At 43.1% G+C, this 27,490-nt stretch overlaps 2 protein-coding genes across 6 annotated transcripts in view; one reads left to right on the forward strand and one right to left on the reverse strand.

Annotated features, from left to right (window-relative positions):
• Nucleotides 1-2,344: 2,344 nt before the first annotated feature.
• On the reverse strand, nucleotides 2,345-27,484 carry LOC114487667 (inactive serine/threonine-protein kinase TEX14-like). 5 transcript variants are annotated; one of them, XM_028499061.1, is made up of 14 exons: nucleotides 27,062-27,484; nucleotides 25,195-25,261; nucleotides 22,275-22,356; nucleotides 18,686-18,748; nucleotides 18,051-18,178; nucleotides 17,249-17,454; nucleotides 16,119-16,215; nucleotides 14,426-14,500; nucleotides 11,492-11,569; nucleotides 10,306-10,405; nucleotides 6,847-6,939; nucleotides 4,809-4,918; nucleotides 3,532-3,583; nucleotides 2,345-2,698 (listed from the first exon to the last, which is right to left on the reverse strand). In XM_028499061.1, the coding sequence occupies exons 3-14, from the start codon at nucleotides 22,337-22,339 to the stop codon at nucleotides 2,662-2,664; spliced, it is 1,104 nt and encodes a 367-aa protein (XP_028354862.1). In that variant the 5' UTR covers nucleotides 22,340-22,356; nucleotides 25,195-25,261; nucleotides 27,062-27,484; the 3' UTR covers nucleotides 2,345-2,661. The 5 variants fall into 5 exon arrangements, 4 of the variants coding, with proteins under 4 accessions (XP_028354862.1, XP_054946238.1, XP_028354861.1 ...); XM_055090263.1 differs by having other exon boundaries at nucleotides 22,275-25,261; XR_003682920.2 differs by having other exon boundaries at nucleotides 2,665-2,698; nucleotides 4,084-4,918; nucleotides 22,275-25,261.
• The window catches only part of MTMR4 (myotubularin related protein 4), a 23,777-nt gene continuing 19,959 nt past the window's right edge, over nucleotides 23,673-27,490 (forward strand). Inside the window, exon 1 of the mRNA XM_055089789.1 lies at nucleotides 23,673-23,681. Within this exon, the coding sequence (XP_054945764.1) occupies nucleotides 23,673-23,681 (9 nt within the window). The remainder of the gene's footprint in view (nucleotides 23,682-27,490) is intronic.

Genomic DNA, 27,490 nt, shown 5'->3' on the forward strand with positions numbered 1-27,490 from the left:
TGTATAACTGATTCACTGTGTTATAAAGCAGAAACTAACACACCATTGTAAAGCAATTATACTCCAATAAAGATGTTAAAAAAAAAAAGAATTTGACCAACTGTAAAAAAACAAAAACAAACAAAAAAACCATACTCTATTCCAGACCATCCCAAAATATATTAGGACACATTGGAAAGAACCCTGTTCTGGGAATCTGCCATTAACCAGCCCTAACGGGAAATACTCCTTTTTTCATTATCTGAAAGTTGGTGTTATAAGTTCAAAATCCAAGACTCCAAGAGAAAATGAGGGACCCTGAAAAAAAAAAAAAAAAGAATAAGCAAAAGGATGTGTATGTATAACTGAATCATTTTGCTGTTCAGCAGAAATTAACACAACATTGTAACTCAGCTATACTTTAATAAAATAAATATAAAAAGTAAAAAGAAAAGGTAAAGGCAGAGCCCCAAAGGAGGCTGAGATGGAATAACCAGAGAGATAGAAGGAAAACCAGATTGTAACATAAGGGAGCCAAGGAAATAGTATGAGAGAGCAAACTGGACAATGAGGCCAGAAGAGTGTCCCTGGGATTTAGGAATATGGAAGTCACTGGTAACCTTAGGATTGCCTGAGAATGGAAGGAGCAGAATTCAGATTACAGTGGGTTGAAGAGTGAGTCGGAGGTGAGGCACTAAAGACAGCAGGTGTAGACAACTCTTTTAAGAACTCTAACTGCAGTGGGAGGAAAGAGATGGGGCAGTGGCTGGAAAGGGACGGGGGATCCAGGGAATACTTTTTTTATTTTGGGCCGCACCACACGGCATGAGGGATCTTAGTTCCCCGACCAGGGATCGAACCAGTGCCCCCAGCAATGGAAGCACAGAGTCTTAACCGCCGGACTGCCAGGAAAATCCAGGGAATATTTTTTAACAATGGGAAAAATCCAAGTGCGTCAAGTGATGAAAAGAAGCTAATAAAGAAGGGGTTGGGAATACTAAGAAGGGAGATAATAACCTGAGAAGGATAACTCTGAGCAGACAGAAGATGAGACTGGCCTTGGACAGGAAGAGAGACACCTCCTTCAGTGTAACATGGAGGAAAGTATCAATAGAACGAATACATGTAGAAAAGGTCCACCTCTAGTTTAGGGTAGACTGATTTACCTACAACTGTTCTAGTCACGGAGACAGATGTGGTCTTGTTAGTAGTTTTGGTGGTGGGAAGCTGATTTGTTCCCATCTGATGGCTAATTTCTCTGTAAAGTTGGAGGTAAGTCATCTGTTAAATGTTGATGGGAAGTGAAGAATAAAAGTTTGAAATAACAGCTGCTGAAGAGTAGGAAAAGCAACATACTAAAGAAATACAGTGAGAGTGCCACGTGCAGGAAAAGCACCAAGTATAAAAAGCACCTGGCACATAACAGGTGCTCCATAACCAATAAACAATATCTATCAACATTATTATTGTTAACATTGGCCAATATTACATAGTCACTGGCCAGACAGAAGAGTCTACTCTGTAGACAAAGGATTACAAACCACATCAGTGCGAGTTTGTAGCCTTGTAGGACTTGTGGCCTTTATGAATACTAATAGATAATGCTGTAATTTCATATCTTACCATTTATCATGATATGTCTGCTATTAGTTCTTACATTTTTATGTATGTTGGTTTTTGTCTCACCATATAAAGTTTTTTGAGAGGAAGTACTGCATGTTACTAAGTCTCTGTATCCCTCAAAGTTTCGTATTATTTGTAATTTGTCATGGGTTTCCTCTGGTTACAATAGCAAGCAACTGTTTCCTTGCTTTAAAATGGTCAAATAAACTTGTACCTTCCTGTTTTATTTGTGCAGGGTAAAATTTTGGGGAGCTAAGCACTGTATGAATATGACCGTCCACAATAGGAACTATCCGGTTTTCACAAACGAAAGACCTACTACTTACAGATAAAATGTTAGCTGGCTAGCACCTCACAAAAGGCTAAGTTAGAGAAAATATTGTGATCTTTCTTACCACAGTTTCATTCTTCTAAGACACTAAGGATGTGAGGTGTAAACTGAAATATACAGAGATGACGTTTGTTCACCTTAAAGAGTTCAAAATATTTTGGGCTTTTATTCCTACCTACACTTTTATCACGTAAGTCAATTGCAGCTGGAATGGGAATATGGTAATCCCGGTGAAGAGGAGGGCAATATTTCTGTAATAAAACACGGATGACTGGTGCCAGTTTGTACGATGGGTGGTAGCAGTAGTTATTTACTTGTCAAACTTTATAACAGAAATCAAAACTTCTTTGGGTGGTGGGTCCTCTCCCAACAACTAAAACACAGAAATATATCTTACAGCTGAAACCTAACTGGTATTAAAAGGAAACATTTTATTACATAACAGGAGTTGAAGTGTTTGAAAATTTATACGAAAAAACCAAACGCCATTCTGGGCACAATGAGAAAGCTTTACAATCAAAACTACCATTTACTTTTCAGAAATCTGACTGAAAACAAATGGTTAAATGTGCTGCAAACAAACAAGTCGTTCTGTCTATCGTGGCAGCTGAACAAAGTGTGAGCAATGGAACCACTGCCCTAATGGTGACTGAAGATGAGGGAAGAAGGGAGCTCACGAACAGGACGCTCAAACGCAGGCCAGGAGTCCATCTATGGTCCACTTCCGGTCAGTCTGACAAGTCACTCTGATCCAGCACGATTATCCTGAACAAAAAAGGGAGTTTTGGGTTGGTGTGATGTTTCTTAAAGACACAAACAACAGCCTCTTTTTATTCAACTGAATTCAAAGGAAAGAAACTTTGATCTTTACAATCAAGCGAGAATATGATAAGCTAGTGTATCGTGGAAATGCAAAGCATTTAGAGAGCAGCATCTTCTGTACTCCCTCCATCTAAAACCGTTCTTGTGGGACCTCCCTGGTGGCGCAGTGGTTAAGAATCCGCCTGCCAATGCAGGGAACACGGGTTTGATCCCTGGTCTGGGAAGATCCCACATGCCGCGGAGCAGTTAAGTCCATGAGCCACAACTACTGAGCCCGCGTGCCACAACTACTGAGCACACGTGCCACAAATACTGAAGCCCACGCACTCTAGGGCCTGTGTGCTGTAACTACTGAGCCCGCGTGCTGCAACTACTGAAGCCCGCGTGCCTAGAGCCCATGCTCCGCAACAGGAGAAGCCACCGCAATGAGAAGCCCGCTCACCGCAATGAAGAGTAGGCCCCGCTCGCTGCACCCCGCTCGCTGCAACTAGAGAAAGCCCACGTGCAGCAACAAAGACCCAAGGCAGCCAAAGAAAAAAAACAAACAAACAAAACAAAACCATTCTTGTGCTGTCTACCAATTATGTAATCAAAGTTGGCATTAATTTCCCCTTGTATTTTAATTAACTATAAACATTAGCATTTTTAAAACTGAGCAACTCTGAATTCAAGTCTTTGTCATTAATGTTTATTTAGATGCTGGTACATGTTTAAAGTCTATTCATGTTGTCTATAAACAGCGGACTTTGACTTACAAATATCTGACATCTCATTACCTGGATGGTTCGGACCAACCCAGTCGCTTCCAAAAACAGGGTTTTAGTTCCTCTTGTTGATAGGAGGAAGAAAAAACAACTTGATTACTTTCTGGGTCAAAGGGTGAGAGCATTCAGAAGTCACATTAGTACTCTCTCTAGTTTAGGGTGGACTGTTTTCTCTCCATCAATTGTTTTCTTCTACAGAGATATAATCTTTCTAAAAACACAGATACTGGGCTTCCACTCCTAACATCCTGCAGCTCCCTGTCATAGCAATGGACAGGAATGATGCTAATTTCACTAAGTCCCTGCATTATGTCCTCGGTGAGTTCAATACTAGCTGAACGCTCACACACTCTGGGCCTTGTGCCAGTCAGGGTCCCGGAGGAAACAGAATGCACCCCCAGGCCCTTTAATGAAGTGACTACTTACAGAGGTGTTGTCAGAATTAAGAGAGCAAACAAGGTATGGCAAAGCATCCAGCGACCAGCGGCAGTGAGAAGCCATTATCACCCCTAAGTCTGAAGGGACTGGGGTGCGGGGGGTGGGGAGGTGGGGCAGAACAGTTACCGGAACCCAGTGAGAGCTAGAACTAGGAAGGATGGGCTGCGCTATAGAAGCTGTGTTTGTTGAGGGGCATCACTTCCACACAGAGATGAGGTGCTGAGGTAGGCAGTAAGGCAAGTAATATCCCAATTATCTGATCTTCTGCTGGGGTCTCCCATTGGCCAACAGGAAGCCGGCTGGCCAGGAAGCCCAGCAGATTCAGTTCACAGGGGTCAGCGTCCTGGGGCACAAAGCAGGGCAGAAAAAGGACAAGAATGAGAATGGACTGGGGAAGGGATAAAAGGGATACCAGATGATCTGAAAGAGTTAATGGCGCTAACTTCCTGAGTAAGAGGAACTTAAACATAGGAGGGCGTCATTTGTGAATGGCGCCTTAAAGCTCTATCAAAACAGTTTTGAAATTAAGGTTAGTACTTTTCACATTACTTGTAGACTCCACTTAAATTCCACAATTTATGATTTCTTATCTTTTGAAGACACATTAGAAGGAAAACATCTTTCCAGACAATATGAGCCTGGCTGAAGGCTTGCTTTAGAAATAGAATTGGCTGTTGTTACTGTTTTGTGATAAAGACATAACTGGCAATTAACAGAAAACCTGGGCTGAACTACAGGGGAAAAGTGTAGGAGGGTTATGTATAGCATCTGGGAAACATTTCTAAATAACTCTGATGCTCATGGAAGCCCAAGGACTCCAGGCTACATTGTAAATGAACATCCATTCATACCTTCTTCAGAAGTCCCTAAAAAGCTCTCTGATTTCCTTCTCTCTGGCATGATGCTTTCTTCCCCTTTTCTCTTCTCTTCACCAACTTCTTGATCTTTGGTATTTGTCTCCCTTCAATGACAATGATTTGGGTCATTAAATCATGTGCACAATGGCCAGGGGAACAGGACTGCGCTCCCAAAGAAATATAATAATAACTAGAGCTAATTGTGCGTTCGCTATGGAACAGTTCAAGTGCCGTAATGTATATTAACTCATTTAATTCTCATCACGACTATATACGGTAGTTAAGTGATGAGAAAACTGAGGCACAAAGAAGTTAAATTACATGCCCAGTAAGTCCTAGAGCTGGGATGAACCCAGGAAGTCTGACTCAGACTCTGCTCTCAACCATTAGGCTGTATTGTCCCAAAGGAAAAAAGCATTTCACTTATGTTGTAACTGGTGTCCTTTTTACAACCACATGTGTTTTTATTACCTTATCTTCATTTCCTAAAACTCTCAATATCTAATTGCAGTATCTAACAATTGAAGACCACATTTGTCAAACCAGTAAGCAGAAACCAACTCCCCACTCAACTACAAGCTCCCTAAGGGCAGAGACATCCTATCCCTCTGCATCTCTAGCCCCTAGCACAGTGCTCAGCTCACTGACAGTGCTCAACAGATGATGGATGAATCAAACTGACATAGTTTAGGGATTTTTCTTCTGTTTTCATCTGGTGGATATTCAAAATAAAATATGCAAAGTGAGAGAGAAAATAAAGCCAGCTAGGGTGAAAGGGATTTTTTTTTCCCCCTAACCTCTCATCACTAATAGAATCACAGGCTCTAAAGTTGGAGGGGGTTATCTATTAGCTCCGTCCAAATGCCCTGGACCAGAGAGTCATGCACCCTACGCTTGGGTGGGAGGAGCTGCTGTTAAAGTTAGTGTAGAGGCAGCTGTTTCTCTATCAGATTGCTGTGGCCATTAGAAAGCTTGTGCTTTACTGAATAAAAATCTCTTACTCTGCAGTTTCTAGTCAGTGGCTCTGTCCTTTGGGGCAGAAGAGAGTAAGCTGACTCTCTTCACTTTACAATATTTCAGGTATTTGGGGGCAGCTATCAAATTCTCTACTCCATTTGCTCTTCTCAGACTGAGCCTTCCCAGCTCCTTCAGCTGTTCTCACATGACAAGGTTTCCAGACTTCTAGCTGTTCTGTGGCCACCCTCTTCTATTTGTTGACTGTCCCTTTTAAAATGTGACACCCCAAAGGGAGCCCCACATGAGTTCTAGAAGTCCTCTAGCTAGCCTGAGACATCACCCTGACTTGGACTGTACATTTCTGTCTGTTCAGCATTAGTGCTGCATCGGCCTTACCAGCAACTGCATCAAACTGAGGTCTCATGGAGTCGCTGTCCATGTCTTCTTCAAGGGGAATTTCTTGAATTCTTACATCTCAAAATGCATGCTAAATGCTGAGCATATAAAAATAAGACGTACTTCCCATCTTCAATGAAGTTACAGTTGAGTAGGAGCTTCCGATCAAAACATGCTCCATTAGGTCAGATCTCTCACATTCTATACTTTTGGATCTAAATCTAAATCTAAATCTATCTTTCAGAGAAATCTAACATTTCCACCTGTCAAGACCATTTTGAAGCCACAGTCTATCTACCCATCACATTAGCATTTATCCTTAGATTTGTGTTACCTAAAAATTTGATAAGCATGCCTTTTCTGATTTAATTCGAATGACCGATGAAAATGTTGAAGGTGACAGGGCCTAGACACAGCAATCTTAGAGGCCTCTCTCTATACTAATATCAGTCTGCTAGTCAGTATCTTGAGCACTGTGGGTGGCTGGAGGAAGAGGGGGAGACAGAAGTCGGGGCTGGTTTATCTAGAGCAATGTAACGCCATCACCAAACATTCTTTCTCCAAGGAGTCCATGTACTTTCTAAAAAACTAAAATCTATCTTTTTCAAAAAACTGAACTAAAATCTAGTCCCCCTTCCCGAAAAAGAAGAAAAATGATCCCCTGATGGAGAACAATAACCTTGCCGAGCACTTGGGGAGACCCTGTAGCTCCGTGCTGTCCTCAGGTGGCTGCAGCCATCTTTCCAGGTCCTCATCAAGCGTGGAGTGAGCTCTGTCCAAGGGCAAGTGAAGAGAATTGAGACAGCAATCATTCCCCTTCTCCCTTGACAAGGAGGCATAGCACTCTAGAGCGGGAAAGGATCTTCAAACTCCTGCTTTCACTATACACGTGAGAAAATGACAGCTCGGTGAGACTGTACCTGGAGCTGTGGTGGTCACTTAGATCCGAGTTAAATGTGCACCAGAACCCTCCTTTAGCCTCTTGACAAAAAAGCCCCAAGTGTGATATTAGACTCTGTCTCAATTCTAGGTCATTACATAAATTTCCACCTGAGGCTAGAAATGCACACTCATTCCCACAAGTTTTTCAGATTAAGAACTGCCTCTGAGGCTACTGGATGCAGAGAATGTGTTTTCAGAAGGCCTGAAAAGTCCCAACCATCTGAAAAAATATCTTCCACTCTGGCTTGGTGCCAATGACTGAGCATCTGTGGGCATCTACCTGTGTCTAGCATAACCAGCCCTTTTGAAAAAGGAAGAGACAATGATAATAGTAGCTAACTTTTGATAATGTGCAACGCACTTTATACTTGTATAACCAAATGTAATTTGGCCTTCTTGAGCTACTCTTCTTTTGCCTTAAATAATGGCTAGATATTTACCGAAGGTGTTTTGGGGAGATGGAATGAATGGAGTTACATCATACATTATAGACACAAGGTTTATAAAACTTTAAAAAGTTTACCTTCCTCCCCCTTTGCCTCTTTGTCTTCTCTGTCTTACCCGCCCCCCCCCAAAAAAAAAACCTCTCCCCACTTCCTCTCAGGTCCCAGGTCTCTAGTCTCCTCACTTCCTGTCCAGGTCTCTCTCTTCTCCTTCCTTGTGGAGAATAGTTTAGCCCTTGAAGAGTGTGACAGAAACTGGATTCACTACCCAGAAGTTATTCATAACACTCTCCTCCCTTACCTTCCTCTTCTATAGCAGCTGAAAGCTAAAAACTCAATTTCCAGTCTCCCTGGAAACCAAGGATGGCCATGCGTCACATTTGGCCAAGGAGATATAAGTAGGCATCTGCTGAGAAGGGCTTCTAGGAAAGCTTTTGCTTTCCAGATAAAAAGGCATAAAGTTGGCTAGACTATTCCTTTGCCCCACCGTCTTATTTCTGCCTGGAGTATGGATAGCAGCCACCTTGTCCAGGAGTTGACAAGCCTGAAAACAAAGGCCAACATGCTATGTCTGGTAGAGCAGAAAGATCAAAAGAGCCTAAGTCCCTGGTAGCATCATCGAGCTGCTACACCAGCCATGCCCTGCCAACCTCCGGGCTTCATGTCATATGAGACAAACTCATTTAAACACGATGGTGGGGTTTTCTAACGTTTGCAGCTGAAAGTATTCTGCAGGGCTTCCCCAAGGATTTGCTGGTCCAGGATGAGGATGAGGCAAGTGGTGTAAGTGCAGATTCATAGGCTCTCTTTCTTTAAAACGTAAATATTTTGTTCATCATGGATTTTTTTTGCATTAGTATTGATTTTTTAAAATATGGCATCAGGGCTTCCCTGGTGGCGCAGTGGTTGAGAGTCCGCCTGCCGATGCAGGGGACACAGGTTCATGCCCCGGTCTGGGAGGATTCCACATGCCGCGGAGCGGCTGGGCCCGTGAGCCATGGCCGCTGAGCCTGCGCATCTAGAGCCTGTGCCCCGCAACGGGAGAGGCCACAGCAGTGAGAGGCCCGCGTACCGCAAAAAAAAAAAAAAAAAAAAAAAAACGGCATCAAAATAGTACTTTTCTTGACTTCTGAGTTTTTTGGTGCCTCCTTCAATTTCGTGCCCAAGGAGTGTGTTGAACTCACCTCTCTCCAGTCCTGGCCCTGAATGGCAGTTTGGACAAAGCAAGAAATTTTAGGAGGCAAAGGAGGTGATCTGAAGTGTTTTACCTTGCAACACAGGTCAAAGGAGAGCTCCAAGTCAAGAATGGAATTGGGTTTCTTGAGGCCAACTTGTGTTTTCAGACTGAATTGTCTGGATGATTGCCTCCATCTTCTCTCATTTGGCTAGAAAGATCTAAAAATTCTCTTTAACTAAAATGTTTTGAAAGAAACTGAAACCAATGTTTGCCTCACAAAATGAAGTAAAAACAAAAACAAAAAACAACAACTTTACAAGAAAAAAACAAATAATCCTATTAAAAAATGGGCCAAGGACTAGGATATTTCTCCAAAGAAGATATACAAATGGCCTTCTGCATATGTAAAGATGCTCAACATCGCTAATCATTAGGGAAATGCAAATCAAAACCACAATGAGATATCACCTCGCAACTATTAGGATGCTACTATCAAAAAAACAGAAACACCACCACCCTGGTGGTCCAGTGGTTAAATCTCCACACTTCCACTGCAGGGGACGCGGGCTCGATCCCTGGTCGGGGATCTAAGATCCCGCATGCCACTTGGCACAGCCGAAAAAAAAAACAAAACCGAAAATAACAAGTATTGGCAAGGATCTGGAGAAAGCGGACCCCTTGTGCACTGTTCGTGGGAATGTAAAATGGTGCAGCTGCTGTGGAAAACAGGATGGCATTTCCTCAAAAAAATAAAAATAGATTTACCATATGATCCAGCAATACCACTTCTGGGTATGTATCCAAAAGAAATGAAAGCAGGGTGTGTTGAAGAGCTATTTGCGCACTCACACTCAGAGCAGCATTACAGTAGTCAAAAGGTGGAAGCGACCTAGTGTCCACTAACAGATGAATGGATAAACAAAATGTGATACACACACACACACACACACAATGGAATTCAGCCTTAAGAAGAAAGGAAATTCTGATGCATGCTACATGGATGAACCCTGAAGACATTATGCTGAGTGAAATAAGCCAGTGACAAAACAACAAACACCGGAGGGAGACGCAAGAGGGAGGGGATATGGGGATATATGTATACGTATAGCTGATACACTTTGTTATACAGCAGAAACTAACACACCATTGTAAAGCAATTATACTCCAATAAAGATGTTCAAAAAAAAAAAGAATAGTGAAACTCAGAGAAACAGAGAGTAGAACTGTGGTTGCTGGGGACTGAGGGGAGGGGGAAATGGGGAGTTGCTGTTTAATGGGTATAGAGTTTCAGTTTTGCAAGATGAAAATGTTCTGGAGATCAGTTGCACAACAACGTGACTATATGTAGCACTACTGAACTGTACACTTAAAAATTTTGTGTTATGTGTATTTTATCACAATTAAGGACTTTTTTTAAAAAAACAAAAAAAAAACCTTTTAGGAATAGGGGCTATAAGGATAGTATGACAAAAGACCATTATTTCCTTATCTGTCAATATCAGAAGAAAAACTAATATAAACTAACACTATAGTTTTTTCAAACACTTTAAAAAAAAAATCCAGCTTTTTCAGTTACCTCTCTGTATCCTCTTCTAGATTCTGAGTTTCTTTGGTCCAAAGCATACTGCTGTCTTCTTTATTACTGTTAGTTTCTTGTTCTTCTAAATGCCTTTGATCTAAAAACAGGTGAAAGACTTAACTTTAGAACAAAAAAAATTTTGAGCAAACCTGCCTTAAAATGGAGTGCAGGACTTCCCTGGTGGCGCAGTGGTTAAGAATCTGCCTGTCAATGCAGGGGACATGGGTTCAATCCCTGGTCCGGGAAGAGCCCACATGCCGCGGAGCAACTAGGCCTGTGCGCCACAACTACTGAGCCTGTGGTCTAAAGCCCGCAAGCCACAACTACTGAGCCCACGTGCCGCAACTACTAAAGCCCGTGCACCTAGAGCCTGTGCTCTGCAACAAGAGAAGCCGCCGCAGTGAGAAGCCCGCACATCACAATGAAGAGTAGCCCCCCCGCTCGCCGCTACTAGAGAAAGCCTGTGTGCAGCAACGGAGACCCAACGCAGCCCAAAAAAAAACGTAGTGCAAAAAATTAAGGCTAATCAGTGGACCCTGAAGTCTGCAATGCACGGGTTCCCCTCTTCCCAGAAGAGCAGGGGGCCAGGTGGCAATCTGCAGGGCGCCTGTATCCACAGCAGCTGCTTCTGAGGTCTGGGGAGCTCTTTGCCAGGTGAAATGGCAGGAAGCCTTGCCTGTGCCAAGGCTCGAGAGAGACGGAGGAAAGAAATGGCACAGAAAAGGGGAGGCAAGATTCCCTGAAAACAAATTGTACAGATTTATTCTGGGGGGCCACCCTCTTCCCACTTGTTAGATGTTTCCAGATTGGAGCCAGGGAAGGAATTTGGGTGGGGAAGGGTAGTGCCCTTTAATGTATGCCAGGCATTTTACATATGCTATCTCATTTCATCCTGCCAGCAGTCCTACGAAGGGAAGGAGACTAACATTTGTTAAGTATCTTACAACGTACCAGGCACTACGCATGAACATCATTAGGTAGGAGTTATCATTCTCATCTTACAGATGAGGATAACTGAAGCTCAGAGACATCAAACAGGTTGTCATACCAAAGTAAGTACTGGAGTCAGAATTGAGGTGGAGTGTGCCTGACCTCAAGGTCCACACTCACCCAAATGTACCACTGTGCTTCCAAGGACAGTTACAGCAAAATCTGATGAAAAAGAACTGGGGATTTGGCTTACCACTTGCAGCGATGCCCAGATGACTTGCTGTGTTCTCATCCAACACTGTGGATGAGGCCTGCTGCCGCTTCAGGTGCTCTGTCACAACAGAGAGCAGAAAGCAACTTATTTCTTCTTTTGCATGTCACATTATCCTCTAGGGCAGTGGTTCTCAAACAGGACTCCTCAGACCAGCAGCCTCAGTATAACCTGAGAACTTGTTAGGTATGCAAATTCTCAGGCCACATCTCAGACTTACTGAATCAGAAACTCTGGGGGTGGGGATGGTGTAGCAAGCCCTCCAGGTGATTCTGATGCCTGATGAAGTTTGAGAACCACTGCCTTAGGCATCCAATCCCATATAACACTAAAAATAAAAGTAAAAATAATGATGATGATAGGTAACACTTGCAGAGCTCTAAGTGGCAGGTACTATTTCTAGTTTGCATACATTAATTCAAGATTAATATTCACAATTAATCTTCACAATACCCTATGAGATTGATCACATTATTGTTATTCCTGTTTAACAGATGAGGAAATTAAGGTAAAGAAAGGTTAAGGAGGGACTTCCCTGGTGGTCCAGTGGGTAAGACTCCACGCTCCCAATGCAGGGGGCCTGGGTTCAATCCCTGGTCAGTAGAACTAGATCCTGCATGCATGCCGCAACAAAGATGCCACGTGCCACAATGAAGATCCAGGGCAGCCAAGACAAATATTTTTTTTAAAAAAAGGAAGGCTAAGGAACTTGCCTAGAATCACACAGATACTAAGAGGTGTAACTGGAATTTGAATTCAGGCAGTCTAGCTCTAAGGCTTATGCTCTTAATCTCTATTTTATATACTCTCTCAAAAAGTTGGTAAATTCAAAGTAGTCCAAATCTTTCACCTATCTCTATTGGCCTAAATTACACATTTTTTATCTGGTCTGTAGAGAGACAAAAGGCAAAGAATGAAATTTCCAGTTCCTAACGAATTGATCATTAGAGTAAGACAAGCGTCTGCTAAACTCTGTACACTGCTTCACGTGTGTTAGATGCTCAGCTTCCTCAAAGTGCTCCCCAGAGCCCATCAGAGAGACAGCTGGGAGGCAGCACAGACGGGACCCCTGGGCTCACTGGCACGGCCCTGTTGTGTGCAGGCACAGGTCTTTCCCTTCTAGCAGGTCAGGAAGCAAGCCCTCCCTGGCAGCCCCTGGGCATCAAGGGGCCCCATAAGGTCATTTAATATAATCTGAAATTTTTAAATCCATTTTTATCTTTGTTAGAGGTAGTCCCTTGTTGATCTTACAAAATTCTAAAGGACCCTCCCCTTTAGGCCCTGGACGGAAGCCTGGAGTTGTGGATGTGTGCCCTTCAAAAGAGTAGGTATCAGCTCCAGGTCACTGCCCAAAGCTCTCCTGAGAGGAAACAACAAGAGTGATGATAAACAATAATCAGGTAGGCACACCCATTATTAGGAGAAACTACTCAGGTGCCCTCTGCCCTTTATCTTTCTGGAAAATTACTGACCCATCTCAAAGTACAAGATATTGCCTAGAAACCTGGCCCAGATAATTCCCATAAGCAAAATGAGGAAGAGTTTCTGCAGAGCACACTGGGGTACAGCAGTGCCAAGAGGCCGGCTGCAGAAGCCTGGTGACAGCTGCTGAGATTGGTGGGGGGGGCGTCCACACTGCAGAGAGAGGAGAGCAGGATCCAGAGGAAAAGTATCACTAAGGTCAAACTGCAAAGGAGCCTACAAGTACTGTCCTAAGCCGTGACCAAAAAACAGATGGCACTGAGAATCTACCTGAGCGGGACACGAGGGGCTGACCTCTACTCTCACAAGCAGTAGTTCCATGAGTATGTGAAGGAGAGCAACTGGAGAGGAGGAATTTGCAGGGACTCCCTAGGGGGTTCCAGGGGAGGCAAACTGGTGCCGGGGTGGGAGCCCTAAGAGCCAACAAGCCTGTGACCTGCACAACCCTGTGGCACTGGGCGAGGGGTGTGGTGAGGCAAGAAGGGCCTATGACTACAGAAAAGAAAGAAACCAAGGGAGGCTTTGGCAGCTCTGACCCGCTCCACCCAAGTTCATAAGGCCAACAGCCAGGGGCTAGGGGTTGGGTAGCCTAGACCATATCTGTCCAGTGAGTCACTCAATTCCCTCTTCCTGATGAGACACAAAACCTCAGAGACCCTGAAAATCAAGAGATGCCCCTCAGGAAACTCCCTAGTATTCCCACACCAAGAACTGTACCATCAGAGGTCTGATGAGATGTGCCCTCTGAGAGTGAGGGGCTGGTCAGCCAGGCTGTCAAGAAGAGGGCAGTCAGTCCTCCCTGGAGAAGCAAACCACCTGCCCCAAATGTTTCTATCACCATGCTCCATTTACTTTCAGCATCAGCTCAGCTGGGCAGGCCAGCTGATCAGCTGCAAGTAAAATTGAGCAGGTATCCCTCAGTCTCTGCCTGAAATGGAAAATTCTGGTCTCATTAGGTCTTGTGCCACTGACTTCCCTGCCCTCAGGAAAGGGATTCATCCACAACGCCAGTACCTTTAATATCTCCTGCTAATGGCAAAACAGAAAGCATGGGGTGTTTTGGCCCGAGTTGCCAGACTTCAGTATGGCTGAAGTATGGCTAGTTTGGTTCAAAAAGGAGATAAGAATTCTTTTAATAAACAAGTTCATCATAATAAACCACTTGAATGTTGTTATTTCCTCTTAGAATCATTACCGTAGACCCTTTAAGTAACAAAATGACAACAGACACAGACCAATTATCCTGGCCAGGCTTCAGTAGTAGTCTGAGGCCCATTTTATTGGAAAACTGGCTCTTCCAGAATTCTGTACATTCAATCAAACCTTTATAGGGCCTTCGGTGCTAGCGCTCTCACCTGAGACAAAGAACCATATGTGGTCAGTGACCATAAGAAGCAGAGCCATGGAGTATATTCTGTATTGAGCATGCCTTACCAATTTCGTCAAGCAGCTCCTGAGACGGTGGTGGTAGCTCATCAATGTGATGTTGCGAGATGGCTTCTACTAGTTCTTAAAAAAGATAGAAGAGAAAGTGACTTACTGCCTTCCTAGACCTGAACTAGGTTTTCGAGGCTTCGACGTGGATTTGACCTAGGATTTCTCAATGATGAAACAAGCTAAGACAGGGAGAAAACCTCTTATCTTAACGGTCCTAATTGAGACTTCATATGTGAAAGGCTTTACTCTCCCTTTTACTCTAAACCCTTTCCTATATCACACCTCACCTCAGTACCACTTGATCTGTGCCCCTCCCCAAGGATATCTGAGGTAGGTGAGGTATAAATTCTTACTAAGCGGCTGGGGGTCCAATTTGGACCAAGACTGCGGGAGGGATATAGAAGCTCTATACCCGTCAAAATGAAAAAAAGTGGGAGGCCTTTCTCTATAGATTATCAGGCCAGGGGATATGGGAGACTATACTTTGGGTCTTCACTTAAGGGCTCAATTATAACATTAACCAAAACTCCTCAGCATAGTTCACAATATCTCTATCCCCCTGAGGGAAATTCTAAGAGTTGTACCAAAGACACAAGACAATAAGATGAATGGAGCAAAGGCAATTACACCTCAAGAGCTGTTAACGCTCTCATACCCTTTGATCTGGAAATTGTCTTCTAAGACTCTATCCTAAGGAAAAGATCAGAGGTTCAGATAAAGATTTCTGTACAAAGAGCAAAAGTTGGAAAACAACATAAATCTTCAACATAAGGGCATGGTTAAGCAACATAAGTAGAATGGACTACCATGCAGCCATCACATATATTTATGAATAATTTTTACTAACAAGCAGAAATCCTAAAATATATCATTAAAGAAAAACAAGCAGGGGCTCCCCTGGTGGCGCAGTGGTTGAGAGTCCCCCTGCTGATGCAGGGGACACGGGTTCGTGCCCCGGTGCGGGAGGATCCCACATGCCGCGGAGCGGCTGGGCCCGTGAGCCGTGGCCGCTGAGCCTGCGCGTCCGGAGCCTGTGCTCCGCAACGGGAGGGGCCACAGCAGTGAGAGGCCCGCGTACGGCCAAAAAAAAAAAAAAAGAAAGAAAAAGAAAAAGAAGCAGGCCAGAGCTGATACACTATATGATCTCAACTATGCTAAAAAAAAGTATATATATACAGCCCCCAAATATATATATATATATAAATATATATATATATTTGGGGCTATATTTCTAAAAATATAAAAAAGATATGCACCAAAATACTACAAGAGGTTAAAAAATGATGGTAGAGGGACTTCCCTGACAGTCCAGTGGTTAAGACTTCGCCTTCTAATGCAGGGGGTGCAGGTTCAATCCCTGGTTGGGGAGCTAAGATCCCACATGCCTCATGGCCAAAAAAACAAAACATAAAACAGAAGCCATACTGTAACAAATTCAATAAAGACTTTAAAAATGGTCCACATCAAAAAAAAACTTTTAAAAAAATGATGGTAGAATGGTCGTGGTTTTCTCTTTTAAGCTCGTCTGTATTCTCTAAGTTTTCTATGAGTATGTTTTACTTTTATATGTTACAGTCAGGGGAAATTAGCATTTTTGTTTGAATCTACTATAGCATCAAAGAGGAGATGAAGTCTCCCTTAAATTGGTTTACTATTATGAACTTGTATTTTAATATTAAACACAGGGTACCTTTTGGCAGGCTCCTCCTCTGAGTGGCACGGGATGATATGTCAGGTGCCTTAGCAATGCTGGAGGAACCAGCCCCAGTAAATGTAGGCAATCTTTTCTACAAGTAAGACATAAACATGGTAACTGACACATGTATTAAGCTAAAAAGTCCCGTTAAGCTCAATCATTTCCAAGATTAATCTTGTGTATCACTGATGGAAGAAGCTACTTATTTTGTTGACTGAGTCAAACATTCAAATGTTATCTCCTCTTGGAAGCCTTCCCACCCCTCTTTGCCTCCACAGCACTCAGTTTTTACCTCTGTGTTACATCCTGCCATACTTTCTCAATAGGCAGTGAGCTCCTTCAGGTCCTATTCACTTCTGGATGCCTAGAAAAGGGCCTGGCATAGTGCCTGGCACTTAGAACCTGCCCCATTAACAGTCTGTTGAACAAGAGCATAAAATTCTTTATTTCCCTACTTCAGAGTGAGAGCTTTTGTGAGTCAAATGCCCAGAGAAGATGACAGCTGATTTTTCATTGAGGGCCAAACAAGTAATCAATCTGCCTACAGAAAGGTCAGTCAACAGGTTTTTAATGAGCAGAACCAAGTAAGGAACTTTCAGTTTTTTTGAAGAGACTACACATATGAAGTATGAGGGAGAGAGAGAAAGGAGACCAATAAACAAACAGCACGGGGAGGGGAAGGAAGCAAGGAGAAGGTACGGTTAAGTGTTTTTACTGCAGATTATTGGTTTAGGAGTTCAGAGAAGGTAGAGATCAATAGAAACTCTCAGAGAACTAACCAGAGGAGGCGTCAAGAAGGAAGCAGAACTCGAGCCTCCTCTTAGTATGTAAGATATGGTTAGGTAGAAAGAACAATGCAGATGAACAATGCATCATAAGCTATCGCAGCAGACGGATCTTTTGAGAAATCGACAAACATTACCTCTGGGGGAAAAAAGGGGCACAAAAACCCAGGATCCATTCTACAATACAGACTCAGAGAGGAGCCCCAGGGAAGCCTGGAGAGGATCCAGCTTATTTCTTGCTTTCTTTGTAAAACAGATATGGAGAAATCTTGGCCTTTTGGATCACTGACGCCTTTGGACTCACTCCAAGAGTGTGCAACGCAGAGTTGGTATACTTACGAGATGAGTCAGTCTTGAAGGAAGAGTTTCAGAGGAAGTAAGAAGGGAATCTAGGCTCTTTGCTTTCTCTTGGACAGTTGTAAATTTATCAGACAAAGTTTGAATAGATTCTTGACTGTTCCAGAAGGAGGTAGACCCTGTTTTAACCTGAAATGTGATACTTTCAAGACAGTCCTTATACTGACTAGCAGCTGAAGAAATTGACCCTGTTGTAGAAAAGAGGGCAGTTAGTGTCTGAATCCTTTACATTATTTAAAAACAACAAAAAGAAGCCCCCACAAAACTCTATACCTGGAACAGGGATTTTCCAAATTGTCAATAACTGAAATAATCACAGATCACTGATGACAGTCTCTAAACTTGGGAGAGACTAAAGGGAGATTATTTGAACGACAAATATACTGGAAAAAAGAACACTAGAGAGAGGATATTTGATGCTGGCTGTATGCAGTTGCAGGACCCAGAACTATGTATGTTTAAGCACAAGGTACTGTTTTAAGTTACAGACTCTAGAGAATCCAATGTATTTGCACTAAATTCAACAGTGCTTCAAGTACAAAGTAGACTCTGCATTTGCATGTCTCTATTGCTAGAGTTAAAAAATCTCCTTATAGCTGGTTAATCACCACCACCACAGCTACCTGGCCTCCCATGGGATTATCCCCTTCAGCTCTGGCCCTAAAGAAACCCCTCTGTACTGTAAGCAAACACTGTGGGTCTGCTCCTGCAGCCTGGCTTCCCATAGCCAGCGAGGCAGGGGCTGTTAGTCCCTTTCCCAGAACATCCCCCTGCTAGTGATTACCTGGGCTGAGCGGAGTGCTGACACTAATAGGTGCGTGGTTTGTTTTGGGTGTTTTGCATGAGACTTCCTTAAAAGAACCGTCTTGTTCATAGGAGATACTAGACAGGTCTTGAATGTCTGTCAATGATCTAAAGAATTAAAAGCACAGAGTAATTCGGAGATGTTTACAAAAATCAAACACTATATTCCTAAGAGATACTTTTTAAAGATGCTCTTCACAAAAATCTTTATTTTTGGCAAGTGGCCAAAATCAGAGAATATCTTAGAATATCCATAAGATATCTGTAAGATATTTAAGATATCTTAAAGAGAATATCTTAAAAAGAGATACTAACTTTAAACATATCTCAGCAGCTAAAAATAAATTCCATACATGAAAGTCTATTTATGTGGCAAATGGATTTAATCTACCTCAAGTATAAACTTCTATTCTTCTTATCACTGTGTTTCCTTGATTAAGATGCTATTAATTTAGATCACTCATCACAACATTTTTTTGGTGAAAGAAGAAACAGGCTCACATTAAATGTATACATAAAAATGGTTAGAACACAGACTCTTACAAACAAGGAAATACTATTCCCCTAAAACCAAGACTTCGCACAGAATCCTTAGGCAACTTTTGGTGGCCATACATGTCTTTCTCTTTCATTTCCTTTGGTGACTCCTTTAATGTCTGCTCTTGTTCGTCTTCAGTACTGTAAGAGGGAAAGTGAGAAAATTATATAAATCCCCTGTCAGCAGAGTGCAATAACGTGGTACAAGGCACCAGTTACTGGCCCAGTGTGAGAGGCAGCTGGAAGGGCACTAAGCTCAAAGTAGAAAGTGAGGGTTCTGATCCTGGCTCTGCTACTGACTAGCCACATGTTCTCAGGGATGTCTGGGCCTCTGTTTCCTCTTCAGAGGCTGAATAAATACTCTCTAAGGGTCAGCCCATCTGAAATCAGCCAACGATGCTACTGGCTGAGCAAGCTCCTGAGGAAATCAACGGAGCATGGGAACTTTGCTGTGGATGGATGATGCAGCAAAGGGCACAGCCATGGGGCCTTACCAACTGTGAAACAGCTTCTTGGCACGGAGTATCAGGGGAGGCCAAGAGAGGCTTGTCCCAAAAAATGGCCAGAAAAGAATTCTGAAGACAAACTTGACCTGCTTCTACTTTAACCAATATTTAAGATTCATTTTCAATATTCAAACACAAACTATAAGCCAGATCCCATGCTAAATCCTTCCAAATGTTTCCACATTTTTTTTTTTCGGTACGCGGGCCTCTCACTGCTGTGGCCTCTCCCGTTGCAGAGCAGCGGCCATGGCTCATGGGCCCAGCTGCTCCGCGGCACGTGGGATCTTCCCGGACGGGAGCACGAACCCGCGTCCCCTGCATCGGCAGGCGGACTCCCAACCACTGCGCCACCAGGGAAGCCCCACATTTTTAATCTTTGCACAATCCTGTGAGACCAATGGTATAAAGGAAAGAGCATGGATTTTGGATTGAGTTGTGACTATTAATTCTGTTCACTAAATATTCGTTTCTCCTGCTGAGCACAGTGTAGGACAGTACTTTTTAGCCCTCCTAATTTACATAAATAGCCATATGACTTGTTTTAACCAGTGAAATGCAAGTGAAAATGATGTGATTCACTTTGGGGCAGAAACTTTAAAAGCCTAGTGCACAATTCACCATGTTTCCTTTTCTCCTGCCTCAGTAAGAAAGGGAGCACAAAGGTGGAGTCTCCCTCAGGGTGGGTCTCTGATAGAAGGTAGCATAGCACAGAGCACTCCTGGTGATGGACATGGAGCCAGAGCACAAAATAAGTTTTTGTTGTTTTAAGCCACTAAAATCTGGGGGTTGTGTGTTACATAACATAATCTAGCCTATCCTAATGATATAGCTACTTACTAACTGTACAACCTAACAAAAAAACCCTCTGCTTTCTGTATTGGCAAAATGAGAGGGCTGTTATATGAATTAAATTTGACAAAACAGAGTACCCGGCATATTGTCACTACTTAGGAAATACTAGCTATCGTTATTATAGATAAGGAAATTGAGGTCCAGAAAAGAGAAAGTAAATTGAATGCTACTGTACCAGGCACTTCGTCTCTATTACTAGTTTTTTAATTAATCTTTTTATTTTGAAATAACTGTATGTATAGTCACATGCAGTTCTTTTTCTTTTTTTTTATAAATTTTATTTATTTATTTATTTATTCATTTTTGGCTGCGTTGGGTCTTTGTTGCTGCACGTGGGCTTTCTCTAGTTGCGGCGAGCGGGAGCTACTCTTCGTTGCGGTGCGAGGGCTTCTCATTGCGGTGGCTTCTCTTGTTGCGGAGCTCTAGGCGCATGGGCTTCAGTAGTTGTGGCGCGCGGGCTCAGTAGTTGTGGCTCACGGGCTCTAGAGCGCAGGCTCAGTAGCTGTGGCTCATGGGCTCTAGAGCACAGGCTCAGTAGTTGTGGTGCACGGGGCCTAGTTGCTCCGTGGCATGTGGGATCTTCCCAGATCAGGGCTCGAACCCATGTCCCCTGCATTGGCAGGCGGATTCTTAACCACTGCACCACCAGGGAAGTCCACATGCAGTTTTAAGAAATACACTTTACCCAGCTTCCCTCAATGGTGACATCTTGCAAATCTATTGAGCAATATCATAACCGAGATATCGACATTGATACATTCAAGATACAGAACATTTCCACCACAAGGACCCCTCACATTGCCCTTTTATAGCCATGTATATTTCCCCCCCCCACTCCCATCTCTTTCTTAACCCCTAGAAACCACTCATTTATGCTTTATTTCTACAATTTTATCATTTCAAAAATGTTATAAATGTAGAATCATATAGTAAATAACTTTGCAGGGGTTGCTTTTTCCACTCAGCATAATTCTCTGGAGACTTATGCCTGTTGTTGCACGTACCAATAGTTCATTCTTTTTTATTGCTGAGGAGCATTCCATGGTATGGATGTTCCACAGTCCGTTAAACCATTCACTTGTTAGACAACATCTGGGTTTCCGGATTTTGGCTATTGTGAATAAAGTTGCTATACACATTCGTGTATGTGTTGGGGTTTTTTTAATATTTATTTATTTTTAAATAAATAAATTTTTTTGGCTGCAGTGGGTCTTAGTTGCGGCATGCAGGATCTTTCATTGCAGTGCAGGCTCTTCGTTGCAGTGTGCAGGCTTCTCTCTAGTTGTGGCATGCGGTTTTTCTCTCTCTAGTTGTGGTGCGCAGGCTCCAGAGCGTATGGGCTCTGTAGTTTGCAGCACGCAGGCTCTCTCGTTGAGGAGCACAAGCTCAGTAGTTGTGGCACATGGGCTTAGTTGTCCCGCCGCATGTGGGATCTTAGTTCCCTGACCAGGGATGGAACCCATGTTCCCTGCGTTGGAAAGCGGATTCTTTACCACTGAACCACCAGGAAAGTCCCATGTATGTGTTTTCGTGTAAACATAATTCTTCATTTTTCTGGGTAAATGCCCAGAAGTCATATTGTTACTTTTAATCTCCATGTCAACATTCCCAGTAAGAATTCCTTTCTTTTTTGAATTTAGAATCTTCCATTTATTCAATAGAATTGAAAATATATTATTTAAGAGAGATGAAAAAATAAAACTCAATGTTATCTACAGAAACTTTCCTTAACCAGATGGAATTTCTCTTTTTCATTTGTAAAAGTAAAAAAAAAAACAAAGTAGCTTTTTCTTTCAAAACTAGTATGCACCCATGGTGGAACATTCCAACAGCAAAGAAGGTTATAAGATAAAAAGCAAAACCTCTGGACTCTCTCTCCAGAGTTAACCACTGAATAGACTTCCAGAAATGTCGACACACTACAAGGATTATAGGTATCTCCCTTCCCTCTCATTTTTACACAGATGGTATTAAATTACATACATTGTTGTGCATTTTTTTCAATTAACAATATGTCCAGTGATGATTCTTATCGCTATTTTACAAATGGGGAGCTAGAAGAGAGGGGTTGAGAAATTTGACCAAGTTAGAAAAGCAGAGTCAGGATCTGAATACAGATAACAACTCCTTTTCACGACCCCTCACAATCCTGCTGAACAAGTCCTAACAAAGCTAAGCTGCCCAAAGCTTACTGTTATAACATGATAGCTATTATATTTGAAGAAGAGCAACATATAAATATGGGGCATTACCATCAATTAACATTACTTCTATGAGTCTGAAACTGTGAATAAAATAATAGCATATACCTTCGTATAGGTTGGAATTGAGACCTGGTCAAAATTTCAGCATTCTTTCCAAGGTTTTTTCTCATTTGGAACTTTTCTTCACCTGAAAGAATAAAGTACATGCATTTTTTTAGTGAATTTTTGCCAACCCAGATTATTACTTTCATTCTCTAGAATCTTCCTTGGTCTGGTCCAGAATAAGAAATAATCTGCATAAACAAAGTGCTTCCTAATTGGGTTTGGAGTGAGCACTGTAGAAGAGGTTTTTGCTCTGAAAGTTTATTTCCCTTGCTCAGAGGGGAGAACTATATTCTGACTCTCAGAATACAATCAAGCCATTTACTGGCCTTTCAGTTATAACTGCACAGTTATTTCTGGAGACAAATGTTGTTTTGTCTTTTCAGGAAGGCAAACTGACCTGGTTCCTGTCAACAGACACCAGGGGGCGATGAAACCAAGAACTGTTTGTTCACTAAAGATTCCAAATAGAAAAGACCACGAGGGCTTCCCTGGTGGCGCAGTGGTTAAGAATCCACCTGCCAATGCAAGGGACACGGGTTCGAGCCCTGGTCCGGGAAGACCCCACATGCCACGGAGCAACTAAGCCCATGCGCCACAACTACTGAGACCCCGTGCCACAACTACGGAAGCCCACACGCCTAGAGCCCGTGCTCTGCAACAAGAGAAGCCACTGCAATGAGAAGCCCACGCACCGCAAGGAAGAGTAGCCCCTGCTCGCCACAACTAGAGAAAAGCCTGCGTGCAGCAACAAAGACCCAGTGCAGCCAAAAATAAATAAAATAAACAAATAAATGAAAATAAAAAAAAAAAGAAAGAAAGAAAAGAAAAGACCATTAGCTGGGCATTCCCAGAACATTAACTGGTGTCTCTTGGCCACCAAACACCACTTAAAGAGTGGGGATGGGGTCTTGAGTACTAAGGAGCTAATTCAACTGTCTTCTGTTCTCGTTGGCCTCAAGCATCTGAAGTCACTCCTCCCCAACTCTCAGTAAGGCCTCTGGACACAAGGGGCCAGTATCCATTTTCCTTCCCACCATTACATAGCTCTGACTTATAGAGAAGAGGACAGACAGACCAGCCTGCCCGCTGTCAAATGCCCATGATCCCCCAGCCATTCTTTAGGTCTGGGTGGTAGTCTGGTAGGCAATGGGAGGCCCACCATAAAAGTGCCACCTTCAGCAGAAGCCAAGCTACTCTGAAACCCCACCAGTGGAGAAGCATAGGGGTTCTTCTTCTTTCCACCCCTTTTCAAATGCCTAGAAAGCGTGAACACCTGGAAAGCATAAAAGAATTCCTAATAAGCACAATTTAGACCTGGAGGGGAACTTAGAGATTTTAGAGTCTAACTTTCTCCTTTACTTTACATGGAGGGAAAGTGGGGCCCTCAGGTGGAGTGACATGCCCAAGGTAATGCAGAAAAAAAATCAGTGGCAGAACTGGGCTTGGAACCCAGCATGTATGCAACTTTTACCCCTGTTGTATTGCCTGGTATGGAGAGGATATATTGATATATCAGAGCCCTAGTGAAAAAGGGGGAGGAGAAGGGCTAAAAGGAGGAAACAGAGTAGAAATCAGAGGCTTCTACATGTACTTTAGATGTCTGTATCCAACTAGCCCTGGTTTTCTGACCTGCCTGCCCCATAACTTCTCTATCCTACTCAACTCTCTTCCAAACACTAGTGAAGTGGCCATGTACAGGTCAGGCTCACACAGAAAGTGATCATGGGCAGAGGCTCCACAGAAAGAGCTGGGTGGCCAGAGACCCAGGTTTGGGAACTTTAAATACATATTGTCCTGAGAATTTAACTGTTCATCTAAAAGCTTACAGCTTCTTAAAATGCTTGTGCCTGTGACGGGGACCTGAATCAGGTTAGAGATGGAAGCTGGAGTATGCAGCAGGAGGAAGGGAGTATGGTCAGAACCTAAACCCACCCAGCCCAGGTTCAGACTGTCGAGACACGACCCTGGACTGAGCTACATGGCTTGGGAGGTGGATAACCCTGGTTTTAAAAATGGATGGTTGCATATACCTTAAAAGAGTGAAAGTGCACAATTTTTTAAATGCCTGTATCAGAACCTGTGGTTCACTTATATCTTATCTTGTGTCACACCCCAGCTGCTGATCCAAGGTTAACTTCCCATGTAACGGGAAGCAGTTGCTAAGTTATATAGAACCCAAGGCCTCCCAAGGGAAGGATGTTACGTTGACTGTACTGTTGGCTATTATTTACCCTTTGCTAAGATGCCAAGCAACCAAAGGAAAATGATGGTGAAACTCTGCCTTTTGGGGTAGAGAAGGACATGGAAACCTAGTTCTGGTTGTCACTGTGTCAATAACTAGCTGTGTGGCCTAGGTCAATCCCTCAGGTCAGCTCAGCAAAGATAACTGAACACCTGCTATGTGCCACAAAAGAGCCTGAAGGGCTTCCCTGGTGGCACAGTGGTTGCGAGTCCGCCTGCCGATGCAGGGGACACGGGTTCGTGCCCCGGTCCGGGAAGATCCCACGTGCCGCGGAGCGGCTGGGCCCGTGAGCCATGGACGCCGAGCCCGCGCGTCCGGAGCCTGTGCTCCGCAAGGGGAGAGTCCGCAACAGTGAGAAGCCCGCGTACGGCAAAAAAAAAAAAAAAAAAAAAAAAAGTCTGAAATCTAGGGAAAGAGACTACAGGGGGAAAATAGAAGAAGAAGCAACTGCTATAACGTATGCTATAAGAATGCAAGGGGAGGTATAAATAACATGATGTATGGATGTCATGAGACTAGTGAGGGGCAGGGGAAATCACTGAGCCTAAGTTTTCTCATCTGTCAAATGAAAGGCCTGGAAGGTTATTTCTAAGGACCTTACCAGCTCTAAACATGTGTGATCTGACAGAAAGTAAAGATGAGGGACTCTCAAAGGAATCTGCCCTGAGGGCTTATTACCAGAGGCTTGAGGTCGGGCACAAGCATGTTGTATTCCTTCAAAGTCTTCTTCAATGGGACTTGAGGTCTACAAAAGAATGAAAGAGCAAAGAAAGGAGGGTCACTGGAGGCAGACATATCATCAGAAGGTGGAGAATTTCTTGATGTTCTTAAACCTTGAAAATCTTCATAAGGTTCCTACATCTTCTATAGAAAAAGAACAAACCTTCATCACAGACATTAAGAACTTATTTGTACTATGTGTTCTTCCTCAACAACAAGCCCTCCCCCACCTCCCGTTCTGAGGTGGAATCGGGTGACTTTTCCCTTCATCATCCCCTCCTCACCACAACCTTCCAACAAAGACGTTTTGATTCCTGGGAGCTTTATCAGAAAAGCCAAAGAAGGTAGGAAAAACGGCCCAGACTGCAAAGCTACTCTATGGGGTGAGAAGTCCGAACACTGGTTCCTTTGAGGGGAGGCAGGGAGCGGGAGGAAACACAAGGAGGTCTTTTGGGGGATCAAGAATGGTCTATTTCTTGATTTGGGAGCTGGCTACGTGAGTGTTCAGCATGTACAAGTTCATGAGCTGTACACTAAAGATGTGTGTAGTCTTCTCTGTTATACTTTTTATATACATCTACGTGTTACATGTATATACATATGTATGTCACATGTATATACATATGTATGTATATATACTTTATATATTTTTATTAAAGATTTTCTTAATGTCCCCGTCCACCGTAAAACCAAGAATGTTTAAAGGATTAATAATGGAAAATTGCTCTAATTGAGTTTTCAGAAGTGCCAACAAGTGGAAACTACACTTTCTGATGCATCACTGAATTCTTCTTGTCAGTCAAATGTTGTGATTGACATGTACAATCCTCTCTTTCCTCTACCGTACCTTCCATATTGGTAAAAGAACCTCAAAAAGTGGCAGGTTAGGGGACAGGTGAGGTGAAAATAACATAAGTAAATATGAGAATCCAATAAGTTTCATTTTATAAATGAAAATACTCTGTACAAACAGGTTCTTGCAAAAGCTAGGCAGATCCCAGAGAAAGCCCTGTGTACTGGACAGTCTCACATTCACTGCTGACACTGTGCCTCTATTCCTGGCTCTCTCACCACTAAATCTGGCCAGGCCAGGGCTACTTCCCTACATCTGTGTTTGCCAGTTTTTCTTCACACAGCGGAATAACAGCAGGCTGCCTTCTCTTCCCTTCAGGAAGGATGTGTGAATTGGGTAACATGAAGGAAAGTGTTTTGAAAAAAGAAGTACAAAGTGCTGTACAAATGCAGGAACCACAATTTTGGGAGAAATTGCTTATGACCTTCATTATCAAAAATCTTATTTTTCACATGTTTTTTCAAAACACACAAAAACACTGATAAATTGACATTATATACTTTTATGTGTAAGCTATTTTTCTTAATAAAAATAACTTTAAAGGAATAAGGCAACGGAAAAGCTGAAGATGTACTTTATCCTGAACTGTAAATTTTTACCTCTAGGGGCTTCCCTGGTGGTGCAGTGGTTGAGAATCCGCCTGCCAATGCAAGGGACACAGGTTCGAGCCCTGGTCCGGGAAGATCGCACATGCCGTGGAACAGCTAAGCCCGTGCACCACAACTACTGAGCCTGTGCTCAAGAGCCCGCAAGCCACAACTACTGAGCCCACATGCCACAACTACTGAAGACTGTACGCCTAGAGCCTGTGCTCCGCAACAAGAGAAGCCACCGCAATCAGAAGCCCGCGCACCGCAATGAAGAGCAGCCCCCACTCACCGCAACTAGAGAAAGCCCGCGCACAGCAACGAAGACCCAATGCAGCCAAAAATAAAAAACAAACAAATAAATTTATTAAAAAAATTTTTTTACCTCTAGAGCCAAGTTTTCTTGAGCAGTTGAGGAGTAAAAATATTCATGGTCTGGAGTTAAAAATTCATCTGTTATGTCTTCAGAAGACTCTGGTGAACAAGTTGATTGCACGGACTGATCCTATTAATAAGGCAGGAAATCACTTTTAAGTTGGTGTTTATTGTCAACAAATCCCTTTATAGTTGGATGCAGTGTTAATGATGGGGTATCAAAAATTACTCTGTGGTCGGGGTGACACTCTCTGAGACCTTCCTGCCTACTTGCACCTCTGGCCCTCCTTCCCCACAGTGAGCTGTGAACCCCCTGGAGCAAATGTGACAAATGACAGTCCTGAATCTCAACATCCTTACCTGCACAGTGGAAGTGGGGGGACGCTGGGTGACCTTTTTGCTCTAAAATTCACAGGAAGAAAAAAGTCCCTAGACAACT

This window comes from Physeter macrocephalus, chromosome 14 (genome assembly GCF_002837175.3).
Source record: "Physeter macrocephalus isolate SW-GA chromosome 14, ASM283717v5, whole genome shotgun sequence".
NCBI lineage: Eukaryota > Metazoa > Chordata > Mammalia > Artiodactyla > Physeteridae > Physeter > Physeter macrocephalus.

Bases quoted from the DNA above. Each gene is read 5' to 3' on its own strand.
- LOC114487667 (XM_055090263.1), bottom strand. From the start codon at position 22,420: ATGAAAGTAATAATCTGGGTTGGCAAAAATTCACTAAAAAAATGCATG. The intron at 11,570-14,425 runs GTAAGGCATGCT...CTGTTGTGACAG, and splicing joins GGAGCTGCTTGACGAAATTG to AGCACCTGAAGCGGCAGCAG. The intron at 3,584-4,808 runs GTATGAATGGAT...CCTATCAACAAG, and splicing joins TTTAGGGACTTCTGAAGAAG to AGGAACTAAAACCCTGTTTT.